Source organism: Glandiceps talaboti, chromosome 10, assembly GCF_964340395.1.
Source record: "Glandiceps talaboti chromosome 10, keGlaTala1.1, whole genome shotgun sequence".
NCBI classification, from domain to species: Eukaryota; Metazoa; Hemichordata; class Enteropneusta; family Spengelidae; genus Glandiceps; species Glandiceps talaboti.
In genome coordinates this window covers 3,908,814-3,926,335 of record NC_135558.1, presented here as the reverse complement: position 1 = coordinate 3,926,335, position 17,522 = coordinate 3,908,814, and the positions used below count along the sequence as shown (strand labels likewise).

The 17,522-nt window shown below is 37.0% G+C and overlaps 2 protein-coding genes across 2 annotated transcripts in view; one reads left to right on the top strand and one right to left on the bottom strand.

The window, feature by feature from the left end:
- Positions 1–3,098: 3,098 nt before the first annotated feature.
- On the top strand, positions 3,099–7,101 carry LOC144441466 (uncharacterized). The gene is made up of 6 exons (XM_078131043.1): positions 3,099–3,339; positions 3,618–3,760; positions 4,957–5,076; positions 5,494–5,760; positions 6,123–6,331; positions 6,684–7,101. Exons 1-6 carry the CDS (start codon positions 3,116–3,118, stop codon positions 7,014–7,016), a joined length of 1,296 nt encoding a protein of 431 aa, XP_077987169.1. The 5' UTR covers positions 3,099–3,115; the 3' UTR covers positions 7,017–7,101.
- A 534-nt stretch (positions 7,102–7,635) lies between these two features.
- The window catches only part of LOC144440876 (heparan sulfate 2-O-sulfotransferase 1-like), a 123,914-nt gene continuing 114,027 nt past the window's right edge, over positions 7,636–17,522 (bottom strand). The window contains exons 3-7 of the mRNA XM_078130314.1: positions 14,585–14,670; positions 13,319–13,457; positions 12,677–12,774; positions 12,098–12,255; positions 7,636–11,188 (exon numbers count right to left, since the gene is read on the bottom strand). Coding sequence (XP_077986440.1) covers positions 10,968–11,188; positions 12,098–12,255; positions 12,677–12,774; positions 13,319–13,457; positions 14,585–14,670 — 702 coding nt within the window. The 3' untranslated portion in view covers positions 7,636–10,967. The remainder of the gene's footprint in view (positions 11,189–12,097; positions 12,256–12,676; positions 12,775–13,318; positions 13,458–14,584; positions 14,671–17,522) is intronic.

Genomic DNA, 17,522 nt, shown 5'->3' with positions numbered 1-17,522 from the left:
CTTATATGATCTGATTGTGGACAATTTAGTATTACATGAGCCTCACTTTGTACCTCGCCACAACTACAAATACGTGCTTCACGTGGTGTAATTGGTCGAGTCCATCGGCCGGTCTCAATGGCAAGATTATGCGAAGAGGTACGAAGTCGCGTGAAGTCAATTCGTTGATGTTCTGATAATGTAGATAAACGGTCTGTATATACATTATGTAGGTACTCATCACTTGGCCTTCAAATCACGAATTATGTCATTTACATATATAAATGTAAATAGAAAGCAACTCGTAGGCGAGCCTTGCCGTACCCCAATACATGCAACGATGGTTGCTAGACCTAAAATGAATCTTGTATCTGCATACAGAGTGGCAATAGCCGTGACCATAAGACTGCCACATCCCATGACACGTAAAAGTTGAATTAGTGATGCCCGGGGGACTTTATCACAGGCCTTAGAAAAATCCACGAATGTGATAAAGATTTTAGTTCGTTTAGATTTTGCATAGTCTATCAATAGTTTCAATGCCATGCTCCATACACCCGCGACCACTCTCTGTGCTCCAGCTTGTTCACGATCCGGTGTAAACCACTTTTCTAATCGTCGATATAAAATCACACATTAACTTTAGCTAGTGAATCCATTACACTTATACCACGATAATTTCCACATTGCATTCGTTCACCCTTTGAACAAAACAATGAGTCTCGATATGGTCCATTCAACAGGTAGGATCGCCGTATTAAATACAACATTAAAGAGCACTGTTAGCATTATACATACCACTAGTCGAAGAGACACCTTATTAAAAGGGGATTTCAACAGGCGGGTATGTGGATGGACGCTATTGTCTTTATGTCGACACGTCGATGTCTTCCGTGGTAGCCAGACGGAGCAGAAAACGTCCAAATTCTTGCTCTCCACACTCCTATAGCTATTTCAACACCCATTTCACAATATACAACAAACTAGTGCCAAGAAATGTATATCGTATTTTCTGATAGAATGTTCTCTCCATAACAGGCTTGGGCTTAAGCTTGGAATCACAACTTGTACCCACTACTCTATTTGGGTCCACCCGTATTACCTAGGTTACATTAAGCATTTATCTATTTATGATCGATGGCCCTCAGTACGTAAAAAAAATTTCGCCAATTATAATGGGAATCAAACATGAAACAGTTATATAAGATTAGGTTTGGAAGTCCACCACTTTAACCACTACTCCACATGGTTCTTGTCATTACATTGGTTACATTAAGTCTTTATGTATTCAATAAAATATTTAATAAAACGTATCCATGGCCGAGGCAAATCATATTCCAGAAGATTTATAATAAGGAACATGAACTTTTGAGGAGATTAAGCTTATTGATAATTTAGATTAAAAATTCATAGAAATATAAACGGAAAATCCTACACTTTTAAAATTTCTTTCGAATCCCAACATGTTTACACCCTAGTTTAATTTTCAATGTTTGTTTATCTTTTGTATATTTCTCAATTAAATATAAATTCTGTGTGGCTTCTTTCACTTGCACTCGTGCTCCGCATTCGCAAGACGACCCTTCGGGTCGCCCTCTAGTGGTGAGCTTGGGAACATCGCCGGCTCCTGTGGTGAGTTACAGCAAACTTTAGTTTCTTTCAAAAATGGGCTATTTTGTGAAGTAAAGGTACACATGGGCCACATGAAAGAACCATGTAAGTGATGCTGATACTATCACCCACAGGATGGAGTGATACTTCCATGATCCATGGAAGAATCGAGTCACTTACATCGCGTCGGTCCCCGGTAGATTGGCTAACTGTTTTGTGTGTGAATGTACATTAAATCGATAAACTTTGTAAAAAGGGACCGTCGAGCATAAACTGCAAACTGTTTTCTAGCGTGTCCACGCAGAATAGTTTTGAGTATTTATAAATTTATTTATTCTATTCTTTTTTGTAAAATAGTAAGAGCCAAATCCGTTATTATTTCAATTTGCCTTTTAAAGTATTTTAGGTACGGAATGATGGCAGACTCCGTCACGTCACGTGTCACTTGTGATGGCTATATCAGAGCCACAGACCCAGTTCAGCTGTGCCCCATTAATCAAAGTACGCCGTATGTCTGCTCTAGTATGCGTATGTAAATACTCTGAAATCAAAGGTCTGACGCGTGTGTATAGGTATGGATATATGCGCTCCTGACTGAATGGAACCCATCTTTCCAGAGCTAAACGACAGGTCGGAGTGAACGGATCGCATATTTCCAGAGCTATGTGTATAACTATATAAATCTGACATGTGACATTGTACCATACTTTCCATTATTGATTATAACTAACAATGAAAATGAACATGTAGGATTTAGATAAAATGTCAACATCATTTAAATACAACCTAAAAATAGGTCAAGTGTTTTAAAGTGGCCATATGGTTGAGGACTGGGTATTTATTTTGGATTTTTCATTTATAAAACAATTTTATCATGGCGTCCTACTTGAAAAATCAATGTGAAACAACATATGCAAAGTCCTTGTTTGTAACTCAATACATTGCAAAACACAGATAAATGTGTAAAATGTTTTTTTTTTTTTTTTTTTAGCTTTTTGCACATTATTGAGTTACAAACACAGACTTACTTGATGTTGTTTCAATTGATTTTTCAAGCAGGATACCATGATAAAATTGTTTTGTAAATTAAAAATCTAAAAGAAATACCCAATCCTCATCCATATGGCCACTTTAATTAAATTAAACACAACTTCATACATATTTTAAAGGCCAGGGTTTGATACTTATGTTTTAGCATAGTGTTATCTAATATCAGTTAAGCCATAAGGACAACATAGAACCATTCCTCTAGACCAGTATTTTCTATAACCCTGCTAACTAAACAACTGTCTGTCACACTGTAATCTTAATCCCAATCTGATTATAAATTTGGGGAGCCATCTTTATAGGTATGTCAAGATGTCAAACATATAAACCTGTAGTCTCTTATCTCTCCTCTCTATATCATGTATATTTTAGTTTTTAATTACCATTCAAAGTTTTTTGCTCCAAATACCTGTATGTTTATAATTATTTGTATCTTTTGTTTTATTTCAATTCCAGAAGCTTCCTTATTAACTGAACTATGATATCCACTCATCTTGTAACCTTGGCAACTGCCTCCACTGTTGGTGTAAGTCTTGTGATCTTTTTATATGTGAGAGGAAAGAAGAGAAAAATTCCGTTATGTCAAGTAGCGTTTGGGAAAGAAATGCGAGAGCAAGAATTTATGTTCTATGATGATGTCACACCGTGTAACCATGGATCCTTTGGCAGTGTGCCAAGGAGAATATTTGATGTCAGAAACAGGTAAATCATAGATTTAAAATTTGACCTCTTGACCTTTTGTCGTCACATGATAACCTAGTCCTGTTATAATAAGACCCTGGATCTGTACTTTTTGGGTTGCAGAATAAAGCTTACATGTAATTAGTCTTGGTTACCCAGACTTTCACCACTGGGGGCTCTACCAAAGAGACTTCCCCAAGCAAGAGTCTGGGGAAACCGAGTCTGTTACTAGAGTAGTGCATGCTGGGGAATACTAATTTACTAATTTAATTGAAAGAATTGTTCTCTTTTTTGTACAGATTTCTTGTTGAATACGAAAACAGTCCTGATATCTTTGAGAATTTCAAGAAATCAAAATATTATGAAGAAGCTCGTGAAGCTGTCTCAGAGTTTGTTGGTGCAAAACCAGACAACTTGGTATTTGTTGTGAATGCTACTACAGGTAATGATGGTTAACAGAGTTGTCCTGGGCATGAAATGGCTGACTTTAGGTTTGTTGTGAATGCTACTACAGGTAAATCAGGCTTACTTAAAGCCATAACAGAGTCGCTGAGGGCACAAAATGGCTGACTTTAGGTAAATTTAGGTTCTGTTGCCAGAATTATCATGCTGTATGACACCAACAACTCAAATAAAGTTTTTTGTTTTATATAAATTTGCGATCTTCAAAAATAGTGTGCACATAAAGAAGTTCACATTTTGTGGGAAAGAAACATAGTATGAAAACACATAATATACCGTACACGTAAAATAAACAGAGAACAGTTTTGGATAGAGCAATAAAAACCAAAGATTTCATATTACAAGGCACTGTAACTTGAAATTACTCTATCCAAATACTGAACGAAATGAAGTACATTTTTTCTAACTTTGTGTATTTCTGTTACATATTAAAATGTAGTAAAAACTGAATACTGTGAATGTATTTATTTTGGCACGTGAAAGATTTAGCAGAATAGTAATTTAGGACGTGTCAAATCTACTTTATTTCTGCAGACAGTGCACCAATCAGTACTTGTGACAATGACTGGCCATGTATATTACATTAGTTGTTGTAATGCAAACATCTGAGCTACATCTATCATTCATACTAAACTATATGAAATTTGATGCTTGCAAACTTAAGATAATGCCAAATTATCGACAGCTATTCATAATGCAAATCTTACATTAAAGTAATAGTTATGTCAACAAGTTTTATGTAATATGTGTTTTGTTATGGTTGATATATGGAACAAATCATATGGAATTTGAAGTGTGCATTCTTGAGATATATAGCCTATAACGTAAAATAATTAATTATGCAAATTACACATAGGGTTACTACATCTGATCAACAAGCTTTACAAAACACATGTGCTCTGCTAACATTAATCAGTTCTAGCCGTGCTGAGATCCATCAACAAATATAGTGATGTAGGTGCCACAAGTTCATTTACATTAATAGTACACACCAGTTATGGTTACTCTACATTAAACAGAAAAAAAAAACATTTTGCTTTGTATTTAGCGAAACAGTCCCATCATAGAAATAAATGTCTTCACAGTTTTTAGTTTTATATTCCGTGAACTGATTATTGTGTTTGTATTTGTTAACAATGTGTTGTTTGTTTGTTTGATTGTTTGTTTGCATCAAAGGAATAAATGCGGTAATGAAGTCGCTATCCCTGGATAAAGATGATACAGTACTTGTAGGTAATTTGACATACCCTGCAATGGTGAAGACTGCACAAGATGTCCGAGAAATAGATGATGGTGGTATGTATTATGGTTTGTAATTACATGCCATGATTGCTCCGTCACAGTTGGTACATTGCGTTGTCACACTTGATATGCGCTCACTCACTCACTCACTCACTCACTCACTCACTCACTCACTCACTCACTCACTCACTCACTCACTCACTCACTCACTCACTCACTCATTCACTCCCTCGCTCGCTCACTCACTCACTCACACTCACTCACTCACTCACTCATTCACTCACTCATTCACTCCCTCCCTCACTCACTCACTCACTCACTCATTCACTCACTCACTCATTTACTCCCTCGCTCGCTCACTCACTCACTCACTCACTCACTCACTCACTCACTCACTCACTCACTCACTCGCCCACCCACCCACCCATCCACTCACTCACTCACTCGCATGTTCACCCATTTTTTTTATAGACATCAAAGTTGTGTACATGGACATCAAGTTTCCAATCCACAGTAAAGATGACATCATTCAGTATTACAGAGAGACATTATCATCCGACTCTTCCATCAAGGTTGCCATAATTGATCACATTACTAGCTCCACAGCTATGGTGTTACCAGTTAAAGAACTCATCCAGTTATGTCATCAGTATGGTGTTCAGGTTATTATTGATGGAGCACACGCACCGGGTCATGTACACTTGAACCTGGAGGAACTCAATGCTGACTATTATACAGGCAAGTAGAAAGTAATGAGTAATGGAGGCATGTGGGGGTGGTTGGTTGGTTGGGTGGGTAGGTGGGTGGGTATATGGATGGATGGATGGATGGATGTATGGATGGATGGACGGATGGACGGATGGATGGATGGATATATGGATGGATGGATGGATGGATGGACACAAATCAACATTGGGATCAAACTCAAAAATAACTTTGATTTGATACCGAAATGGATGTTTCACCATTTGTATAATGTACCACTAGTCATCAGTAGATGCACATTGATGTAACCATGACAACCATAACTACTCATGAGTACAGTATTGTGTTTATATACTAGTAGCTATAAACATAACATATTTCTGTCTTCACTCCAGGGAATTTTCACAAGTGGGTATACACACCAAGAGGCTGTGCATTTCTATGGATTCATCCCAAACATCATGCAACTATCAAACCACTTCTGACTTCACATAACTTTAAGAAAAGTCTGCATCAACAGTTCTATGGACAGGGAACAAGAGATGAGTCCACTTTCCTGACGACACCAGCAGCAATTCAATTTTACAATGACATAGGAGGAATGGTATGGATCCTGTTTCCATCATATGTTATTCCCAATTTTATTCATTACGGCCTTGTGCAAATATTTTCCGGCTGAAGGTAGAAAAATATCCTGGACTAATGTAATCATACTGTGATCCACATCAGTGTAAAAGGAAACGTTTTGGAAAATTGGAAAGGATAATATGGCAACTTTGAATGTTTTAACTTCCAGCACTACAGAAAGATTGAATGACATAGACACATGTACATTGTCATGAAGTAGAAAGACCGGGCTATAATTCCCATATTTTTTGTCCAAATGCATTTAACTTTGCATGGACTAATATTTGTATGTTCTAATCTTTCATATGGTGTTTTTTTCTTCGTTTCAGGAGAGGATACAGAAATATACACGTCCACTATTAGAGTGGGGTATGGCTATGTTGTCTGAAGCATGGGGTACGGAAATACTATCAATACCAGCTGATATGAGGGCTCCTAATATGGGACTGGTTGCATTACCATTGGTACACAAGAAAAGCGACATCATCAGCCAGTGGTCACCACAGTTGTTACGAGAAGTGTATGACAAACATCATGTTAACACTGCTCCTGTTGAAGTTCAGGGTCGGATGTGGTGCCGTATTTCTGTGAATGTTTACACCACTAAGGATGATTTGATGAAATTAAGAGATGCATATCTAGATATCGCAGGCAACAATTAGTGACTACAAAACCTCTCCATCCAACATGAATTTTTAAAATATCATGAATTAATTTATCAAATTTCTTGAAATCACAGTGGCACAAGCTGAGTTTATAAGTTTTTGTAGTGTTTTAAATGTAATTACAATTAAAACTAACTATAAATGTCTGTGCATACCTTCAGAAATCTTCTATCACAGTTGATGGCATTTTAGTGGTTGGACAATATCACAATTTAATGCCTTTCAGTGGTTGGACAATATCACACTTTAATGCCTGTTTTAGTGGTTGGACAATATCACAATGTAATGCCTGTTTTAGTGGCTGGACAATATCACAATTTAATGCCTGCCCTTGGCTATGCACTCATTACCAACTTTTGATCATGCTCTCACCTTCAGCTTGGGCATCAAACTTTTGGTAGAGAGTAAATGCTAACCCTTGTGCAGACATTAAATTGTGATATTGCTCCTGCTGGCATGTTATTATCTACTAGCATTTATCTAAAGGTAATAAGCACTTAGGAATCATGAATATTCAGTGTGCATCTAATAAATATGTATGTCTGATAAATAGCACATACCATATGTCAGCTGTACACCACAAGTTAAGAACACATGCATGTCATCATCACACACACAAAACACACCAGTAAACAACACAAACTATTCATAAAAGCTACTGTTTTTATTTTTTCCGTAATCGTTTTTCCTGACAGCAGAGTACACATACACATAGATTTTTTCTCAATGTAAAGTAGCTACAAAGATAAATATAATCATGGTGTCTGCTTGCAATAATAGTGAACAAGCTAATGCGAGGTTGTCTCCCTCTATGATTCAATGTCTGTGTCAACAACATGCACACTTGTAACCTTTGACCTTTATGGTAATTAGTTCAACCCTTGACATATGGTAATTAGTTTAACCCTTCACCTTATGATAATTAGTTTACCCTTTATCATACTAGTAAATGGATATTGCAAATAGAATTCCACATTGGGTTCAACGTGTGTCATGATTTCTACGACATAATGCTGAAAAAATTAAAAAAATTACCATTCACAATGAAATTTACAGTCTACAGACAATTATTCGTGGAAAAAAAAGCTTGCTTAGAACAAAGACAAGAAATTATTTAGAAAAGGTATTTACTGATCAAATATTGATTAAATTATTTGCAAAATAATAGATTAATAAACTGAAAATTAAGAAATCAATCAAAGAAATCACGTCAAAAAAAATGAATTCTGGATAAATTTGTTCTCAAGAATGATTACAGAGAAATGAAATATGCATTAATAAATTTACAAAATTCCATTTCTTGTTTTGCATATTTGACTATGGCAAGTACCAGAGGTACAAAGTTAAACAGAGTACAGCTGACTTATTATAACTACATAAATACAAGAACCATTCAATTATATACATGTACTTAGATACAGGCAATGGAAGAATTGAAGACACTGCACTGCAATAATCCACTGTGTATAGCTGATGCTGGCAGACGTGTTTGTTGTGTAGGTAGGGCCAGTATGTCAAGGGGGTTATACATTGCACTATCTATTGTTTGTACTCATCAACCATCTATATATGGAAAAGAACTGCCACATGAGTGAAAGTCACATGACACTACCACATATCAAGTTGTATGGAAATTGTACAGACACGTGTAATGTTGTGCCACATGATGAGACCATTGATGATGCCATATACTAGTAGCTGGTCATGTGGGTAATGTCACGGCCACAATGTGATATGAGTCATGTCACATAATGAGATGCTGACTTGCCACAAATTTGGTCATGTGGAAATTGTACAGCCACATGGAGTCATGCCATATGATATCGATAAGACATTGACAACGCTGCATATCTGGCCATATGGCAATTGTACAGCCACTTTGAAATTTTTGCCACATAAGGAGACATTGCAAATGTCACATCATGTGGAAATTGGTACCAGCATATTGAAAGTCATGCCACATAATGAGACATTGCAAATGTCACATCATGTGGAAATTTAGCGCCACATTGAAAGTCGTGCAATGTAATGAGATAGTACCTGACACAGAGTGCCACATATCTAGCCATATGAAGTCATACCACATGGTGTGGCATGCCACATAGCTGGTGTGGTGTTGCACATAGTTGGTGTGGTTTGTTACAAGCACTCCTATGATAGTCATATGTCCATACAATAGTTATGTAATAATGCCATATTCTACAAATCAATCATTCAGTTATAGCATGATAAATCTAATCACCATGGTAACTGAGGTCAAATTGTGTTACATTCTTCAACAACCAAACCCATACCTAGGAAATCATATAAACTGTTACCTATTGGCCAGGGTTGACAACAGTATGGTTTCCCTAAATGCTAGAAACTAACAGACACTAGACTTGAAAACACCGAGACAGATAAAATGATGTAGGTTTGTTTAAAAACAACACACAATAATCCAATTCCTTGTATATCCTTAATACAGAAAAAATGTACACGATATGTCACAAATTTGTCCCTTTGTCCAGTAAATCGATTTCGGCAAGAGCAGCTGAAAGTGCTGTTTTCATTGATCCACGTTTCATTTTGTCTCCAAATGTTACTGTTTCTGCATTTGTAGGTCCTGTACTCATGTGATTTAATTGTTTCCTGACTATCACAGCATCATCAGTGGTTGAGTAGCATGGAGAGATTCTGAATAGCGCCATCACACAGGAGAGTAGGGATAGCAATGTTCTCTAACAGTGTCCTTGTGTTGTGGTGTAAATCCTGAGTGGAGAGGTTCTGAAATAGCATCCTCACACAGTGGAGTTGGGATAGAAATGTTTGTAACGGAGCCCGTATGTGTTCAGCTCTCCCGGGTGTGACATAATTCTGTCACAGTGCACTCACACCAAAGAAATCCAATGACTTTGTTTTTGTTGTATAACAGCATCCTGACATTGCTGCGTATAGATCCTGCACAATATGAGCCTAGATATGTGTACTGCATTTGTAGAAAAAGTCCTTGCCTTAGATGGGAAATTTACAATTAATTTAAAAGTGTCTTTATCAGTCTTGACTACTGTAAGTTTCTTTCCTGCACACTCTGGCTTTTGCTTCTCATTTACCTCCTCCCTGACAGAAACCTGCTGTAGTCAGTGTGACCTATGAGCTACCTTGAGGGAGGGTTGGCAATACACATGACAGCTATATGTGAAAAACAGATCTGAAGATTTTGGAAGCAAGTAGTCTGCATGGCCACCACATCTTTTTTTTTTCCTTTTTAAATATTCTCCAGGGAAAAAAACTGGAGTATCTAGTGCATTTGGAAGAAAATGGTGTCTTTTAGATAGTGTCCTGAGTTCTATATTCTGTTTTTTCCTCTGGTTACAAAATAACACTGTCATTCACAACAGTTCCCCCCCCCCCCCATGAACACCAAGGTTCCCCTGAACCTGTGAAATTTTCCTGTATTTTTCTTCTTCTCAATGATTACATATCTTATATGAATAACCTTAACATAAATAGGGAGCTCTATGCCCCTTCTGTCAGAAATACTGGCTGTGTAATAAAATTATGTTAATAATAACTACCTTGAGGGGTCTTTAGAATTATTGCAATTCAAAGGACAACAATGTGACAGGTGACAGCCAATCACACTCTACATCTTTTAAGCAGCCTCACTCCTGGAGTAACAGTCATCCTAGCTAACTTATAATTTATAAAATTTATCCAGAGCTAAAAATGAACTCTATATTTCCCACAGCAGCCTCCTTTCATATCTAAAAGGTGGCTTTGCTGAATTATCTGACCGATGTTGGTGCAGTCAATTCAAAGATTTTTTTTTTCAAAGTTTTTTTTTTAAGTCCAGCTGAAATATAGTCCTTGGCTTAGTTCAAATCAAAGTACAGTTTGTGTAGTTTATTCTCCAACAATCATCACGTCTTGTATTTCAAGGTCAATTATTATCCACTGAAACCAGTTTTATCTAGGTCGAATCTTTTCATACATGAATTGCTGTGGTACTGGTACAAGTTTGCCATCCACAATTTTTATAGTCCTTCTTTTCACATTTTCAAATTGTTCCACAACAAATTCATAAAAGTCATTTTCCATCTGCCAAATCTCCGACTCTTGAAATTTTGCTATGGTTTTTTCTGATGGCTTTTGTTTGTTTGAAGTTTTCCGTAGATGAGATTTTCCTCCTGTTTGAGAGACAAAAATGTAAATCAGTGAATTGTGAAGCTACATGAATTAGAACCTAATCATGTGAACATGGTAACAGGGATACTGAGCCCTCTTGTAATTTCTGTATTCTCCCTGAACAAAGTAACACGGACACTAAGCCCTCTTGTAATTTCTGTGTTCTCCCTGAACCCAGTAAAAGGTTAGTACCGGTACCCTCTTATAATTTCTATGTTCTCCCTCAACCCAGTAAAAGGGGTACTGATCCATCTTGTAATTTCTGTGTTCTCTCTGACCAGGGGTACTGAGCCCTCTTGTAATTTCTGTGTTCTCCCTGAACAAGGTGACAGGAGTACTGAGCCCTCTTGTAATTTCTGTGTTCTCCCTGAACAAGGTGACAGGAGTACTGAGCCCTCTTGTAATTTCTGTTCTCTCTGAACAAGGTAACAGGGGTACTGAGCCCTCTTGTAATTTCTGTTCTCACTGAACAAGGTAACCGGGGTACTGAGCCCTCTTGTAATTTCTGTTCTCAGTGAACAAGGTAACAGGGACACTGAGCCCTCTTGTAATTTCTGTTCTCTCTGAACAAGGTAACAGGGGTACTGAGCCCTCTTGTAATTTCTGTTCTCTCTGAACAAGGTAACAGGGGTACTGAGCCCTCTTGTAATTTCTGTGTTCTCCCTGAACAAGATAATAGGAGTACTGATCCATCTTGTAATTTCATTGTTCTCCCGGAACAAGGTAAAGTTGGTACTAAGCCATCTTGTAATTTCTGTGTTATCTCTGAACAAGGTAACAAAGGTACACACTGAGCCATTTGTAACTTTTTTTACTATCTGATAATCATGGGATTTATTGAAATTTTACAACTTTCAGCAAAATTTGTCATTTGAACATTGTGGACATCACTTATACACACATAAACTCACCTGTTTGAAATCGTTCAAATGATCCATGGAACATACTAGGTAGGCTAATTTCCAACACTGCCACAAATTCATCAAGTTGTTCTGTCACACCCACCAGAAAATACTGTTCTACAAGATTCCGTTTGGCTTGTTCCAATGCCCACTTACTTCCTGGTCGCCTTAAAACAAAGAAACAAGAGAATAAATAGTGTATCAGATTTCTCATCCATAGCAACTCCTATCATACATTGCAGTGTTACTGACAGCATGTCAACAGCAAGTATACACAAGGGAATGGTACAAATCACATTTTATGTTTGTGAGTCTTTAAATTAAATCCTATGGCTGCCTTTAACTGAGCTACTGGTAACCCTATCCTGAACTCCCTAGCTCTGTTAATACTATGTATTTTTCTAATAGTTGGTCAATTATTCTATACGTGACCTGGCCATAGTCATTGACATTTCTGTGTTTGTACATAATGTAACAACAGGGTCCTGTGATACATGAGTGCCAGTGAAGCATACTCTGTCTAAGTTCTTGCAGTGATTTCCAGTGATATACATCATCAAACCTACAAGTTACCAAAGTAAGACTTACCAGCACTCCTGTGAGTGACCACAGAAAAATGGAACTTGTAACCACAATCTTTCTGGCTGACATTCCACTTCCTCTTTAGTAACACAGTCATCAAAAGTCTACAGTAAAGAAATGTCAAAAATAGAAATAAACTCATGTAGGAATTTGAACTAGTTACCATGGCTTGACTTGGAAATATACAACTTTGTGACATCAACATTACTTTCATTCATGTTTGGTTAGTTTTTGTTTGTTCCTACAAAAGTTTGTGTTTGATTTCCCTTGCTTTGGTTCAGAAGTTGGTATTTGAAACATTTCAGCAAAGTGTACTTCAGAACTGCTGACATTTACTGTAGAGATAAACTGACTTGGAAGACAGCTCATAAGGTAAGTATCCAGGATTTCTGACAAGACTGTTTGGAAACATCAAACTTTATGTGAACAATATAAATAAATATGTTCATAGTTTCAATTGCATGGAACATCGTCATGGCAATGGCCTTCCAGATTTGTTATCCAGTTGCTATAGATACTGCATGTCAATGCTGTTTACTATCTGTATTTCCGTACCAACTTGACAACAGTATTCACAATCTGTACCTCAGTCACATGACTACAAGCTGATGTCACATGATTACAAGCCGATGTCATGTGATCCCTTACCTGTGAGTCACCTGATCTCCTGCGTTTGAGATGTGGTCTGAAATCATCTCCATATCGTAAAAAATAATAATAGGATACTAGTCTGTCTAAAGGTCTTCTTATTATGTTTATATACAATGGTTTTTGAGTCACACCAAATCTACAACAAATACAGGAGTGGACAAATAGATTAGATTATCTAATACAATACTTGCAAATAATTTGATTTAGTGTAAATTTACTGTAGATGTTCTCTCTGCAGTCATTGTGTCTTTATATCAGTCAGGTACATTTGTATTAAGTTTTACTTCATTCATCTCTAGGGTTGAAAAGTCAGTGTCTACGTAAGAGTAGGACTGTACTTGTCTTGTCAGTCAGTCAGTCAGTCAGTCAGTCAGTCAGTCAGTCAGTCAGTCAGTATGTTTCTCCCATTGACATCCAGTAGAGATGTGAAGGAAATTACTAGTATCTGTACTATATCTAATGGAGACTATTCTTCTGTATGCATTGTGTTAGATAGGATATGGGTGCAGTATGAAGTGTATGTGTATCTATGTGTGTGTCTGTGTATGTGTATCATAGTATGTATGTGTGTGCATGCATATATGGGATTTTGACACTAATTTTGGCGAGAACACGCCCCATGAGATGCATCATAAAAAAATGACCGCAACCTCAGAGGCCCCCGGCCCGGGAAGGAGTCAGAGTCAAGCTGTCACAGTTTCATTCAAAACTTAGTAGCCCAATCGGGCTACCACTCACATAATATGGTAGCCCAGAGACTAACATTGGTAGTCTATGGACGCGGGACTACCGCGAATTTCGAACCCTGTATGTGAGTGTTTGTGTGTGCATGCTTGCATATCTATATGTGTGTGTATGTGTATCTATGTGTGTGCATACATATCTGTGTCTGTGTGTGTATCTATATGTATGTGTGTGCATGTATATATGCATGTGTCTGTGTGCATGTGTATATCTATGTGTACATGTGTATCTATGCATTTGTCTTGATGTGTGTATGTATTATGTTATTGTCCGAGTATATTACCCAGTAGTATGCATACATGTATTAATTTCTATTAAGGTATGTATATGTGTGTGAGTGTGTGTGTGTGTGTGTGTGTGTGTGTGTGTGTGTGTGTGTGTGTGTGTGTGTGTGTGTGTGTGTGTGTGCACGCACGTGTGCGTGTGCGTGTGCATGTGTGTGATCATGCAATGGCATTTTAGTTTTAACATCACTAAGTGTTATTCCACAGACATATACATTACAAGCTATCAACTCACCTTGAAAAATCTAAGAATGCTATGTGACCATGATAAAATGCTGGCTTTTTGGCATTCCAGCTGGTGACATTTTGAACAAAACGGCTCTGTAAGAACAAAAAAAAATGACAGTCATAATCAGAGATCTCAATATTTTGAACTGTACGCATAAAACACTTCCAATCTTTTAAGTTTGTGTGTCATTAAGTTGGATATCAAAGAGAAAAGGAATAGATGTTGACAGCAGTGAGTTTGTGTCTAGTAATACTGCCCCCTAGTGACAAGATCACTGGTAATCTTCAGCTCTGAATAATACTGCACCCTAGTGACTAGATCAGGCTTGGTACAAATGTATTTCTTGTCAACATATATCAAAACTTGATACATTACGAGTAAGGTAGCTTGAAGTTAGTCTCGTTTTATCTTTCCTGCAGTGTCTATAACTTTATAAACAGTATCGTGTAATGCATCATTTATACAAATGCAGAACAACTAAGACAAGTCTGTCTTACAAATTCCACATTTTAAGGTCATTGTCATGCCATGGAGAGGTGGATGATGAGATAGTATCATGGTTAGTCAATAAACTCACTGTAATTTCCTGTTGATAATAGGTCCAGATTGGAATATTTTTAAGTGGATATTATCTTTACACTGTTTGCATTATTAATCTCAAGTGTATACAAACACACATCACAGTTTTAATAGTATTGACTTTGTGTACACTGCAATCAGTACATGGTCAACCTACATGATATTGGAGAGTTAACACTACACAGTTGCCAAGAGATCACCAAGTGCTAACTGATCAAAAGAATTTAACACAAATTTGCTGTTTTTCTGTAAATTTTAATCATCAATTTTAAAAAAAGAATCATAGAAATACTTGTCATTAATTCATCTATGTCAAAAGTATGATATACAATGATCACAATATTCTCATGAATATTGATTTGTGGTATCTGTGCACTCTGGTATCTATGTATGTACAGATACAAATGCTGTAGACTAACATTTTGAAGAGTGCCCTCTAGTGTTTAATCTAAGAGAATGTGAAGATAAACCATACATGGAAAGAAATCCTACTCTTGGGACAATCCTTTATGTGACTGGGACATTGTGAATTACTTTCTGACTGGACTACTACATTGGGCTACTATGCTAACACTAGGCTGGCACTAACACCTCCCAGTGTTAGCTACTGGAAGTGTTAATGCCTGTACCAGTCCTATGTTAACACCAGACTAGCTCAGTGCTAACACTAGGCTGGCACTAACACCTCACAATATGTGTTGGCTACTGGACTAGCTCAGTGCTAACACTAGGCTGACACTAACACCTCACGAGTATGTGTTAGTAACTGGAAGGGTTAATGCCTACATCAGTCCTACATTAACACCAGACTGCATCAGTGCTAACACTAGGCTGGCACTAACACCTCATCAGGATGGAAGGGTTAATGTCTGCACCAGCCTATAATTATGTAAATACCAGTCTTGCTGAGACAGTGAAAGGTAGCACCAGTCTGGTACTAACACCTCACCAGAATGTGTTAGCAACTGGAAGGATTAGCGCCTGTACCAGTCCTATGTTAACACCTGACTAGCTCAGTGCTAACACTAGGCTGGCACTAACACCTCACCACTATGTGTTAGCAACTGGAAGGGTTTAATGCCTACACAGCCAAATATTAACACCATCAGTCTGACACTCACAGACAAAGGAATGGAAACTATTTTGAGACAAGTTGTACAAGTATCTATGTAAATACAGAATAAGTAGGAAACTATCTCAACTAATTGATGCAAACTCAGTCTTTGTAGTTGTACACTATGACTCTCTCGGACCATATTGGCCCCAGGTATTCACTGCATTCAATTTTTATCTTTGAAGTTTATACAGATGAACATTTTTATCAATTATTAGTGATCTTATAGGTGAGAGCTTTGCTAATAATTTATATTATTTCAAATGCTTTCTGTATGTTTACGTGCAGTTGTTCATCAAAATACTAAAATGATCAACATAAGGTACCATCTACTGAATTCTTGGTACCCGCAATAACATTTCACCTCATGCTGGAGGGTCAAAGTAGAACAAGAAGGTCAACTTATTCTCATGCATGCCTATAGTAATGGGTAGTATTGGAAGTGTAGTACATACAGCGTAAGTAGTTGTTCTTTGTGTGACCATGGAGGTATATCTCTCCTTATACCTCCATGGTATGACACACCTAGGTGGTAGAACTCTGTTGCAGCGTAGATGTTGGAGAGACTCTGAGGCTTTCTCGCCAATGTACAGAGAATTACATGTACAACTACATCAGGACAAAAAAGGATAAAAACATCTTCAAAACTTAGAGAAATATATAAAGAATAATTTCATGCCATAAATTTGAGGAGATACCTGCTGTAATATCTCAAAAAGCAAGCTATGACATCTATTTTAGTCTATCGGCATGCAATATGGCAGCCTTTTGATAAAAGGCTAAATCAAATATGGCTGCCATGTTGCATGCAAACATAATAGTCATTATTTCTTGAAAGATTATCATAAATATGTTGTCAGTTTTTAAACTTTTTATTTTTTATCATTTTTTCATTTTGGGGTTTGCATTCACGACTAGCTTTGAATGGGATTCTGCAATATAAAAAACCTTCAAAAAGTGAAAATTCTGATATTTTTTTAATGATTTTTATGAAAACAACTTCTATTTTTTATTCCTCCTTAAAAATACTGAAAATATTGAAAATATTTTGTTAAAGTTTTGTAAATCATCACGTGAATGCACATCATGTCTCTAAGCTGAATGTGATTGAAGTGAATCTAGCAGTGTTGTTAGACTCTAACAAAAAACCACGCTGTGACAGCTCCAAGCAACATTAGATTACCCTCCCTGTTACAGCACTTATCTGACTCTCCCACACAAATGCAAGTGTTAATATCATAAAAGGCTATG

Coding starts and splice junctions, on each gene's coding strand:
- LOC144441466 (XM_078131043.1), top strand. CDS start 3,116: ATGATATCCACTCATCTTGTAACCTTGGCAACTGCCTCCACTGTTGGT. Junction 5,761..6,122: donor CAATGCTGACTATTATACAG/GCAAGTAGAAAG, acceptor TCTTCACTCCAG/GGAATTTTCACAAGTGGGTA. Junction 6,332..6,683: donor ACAATGACATAGGAGGAATG/GTATGGATCCTG, acceptor TCTTCGTTTCAG/GAGAGGATACAGAAATATAC.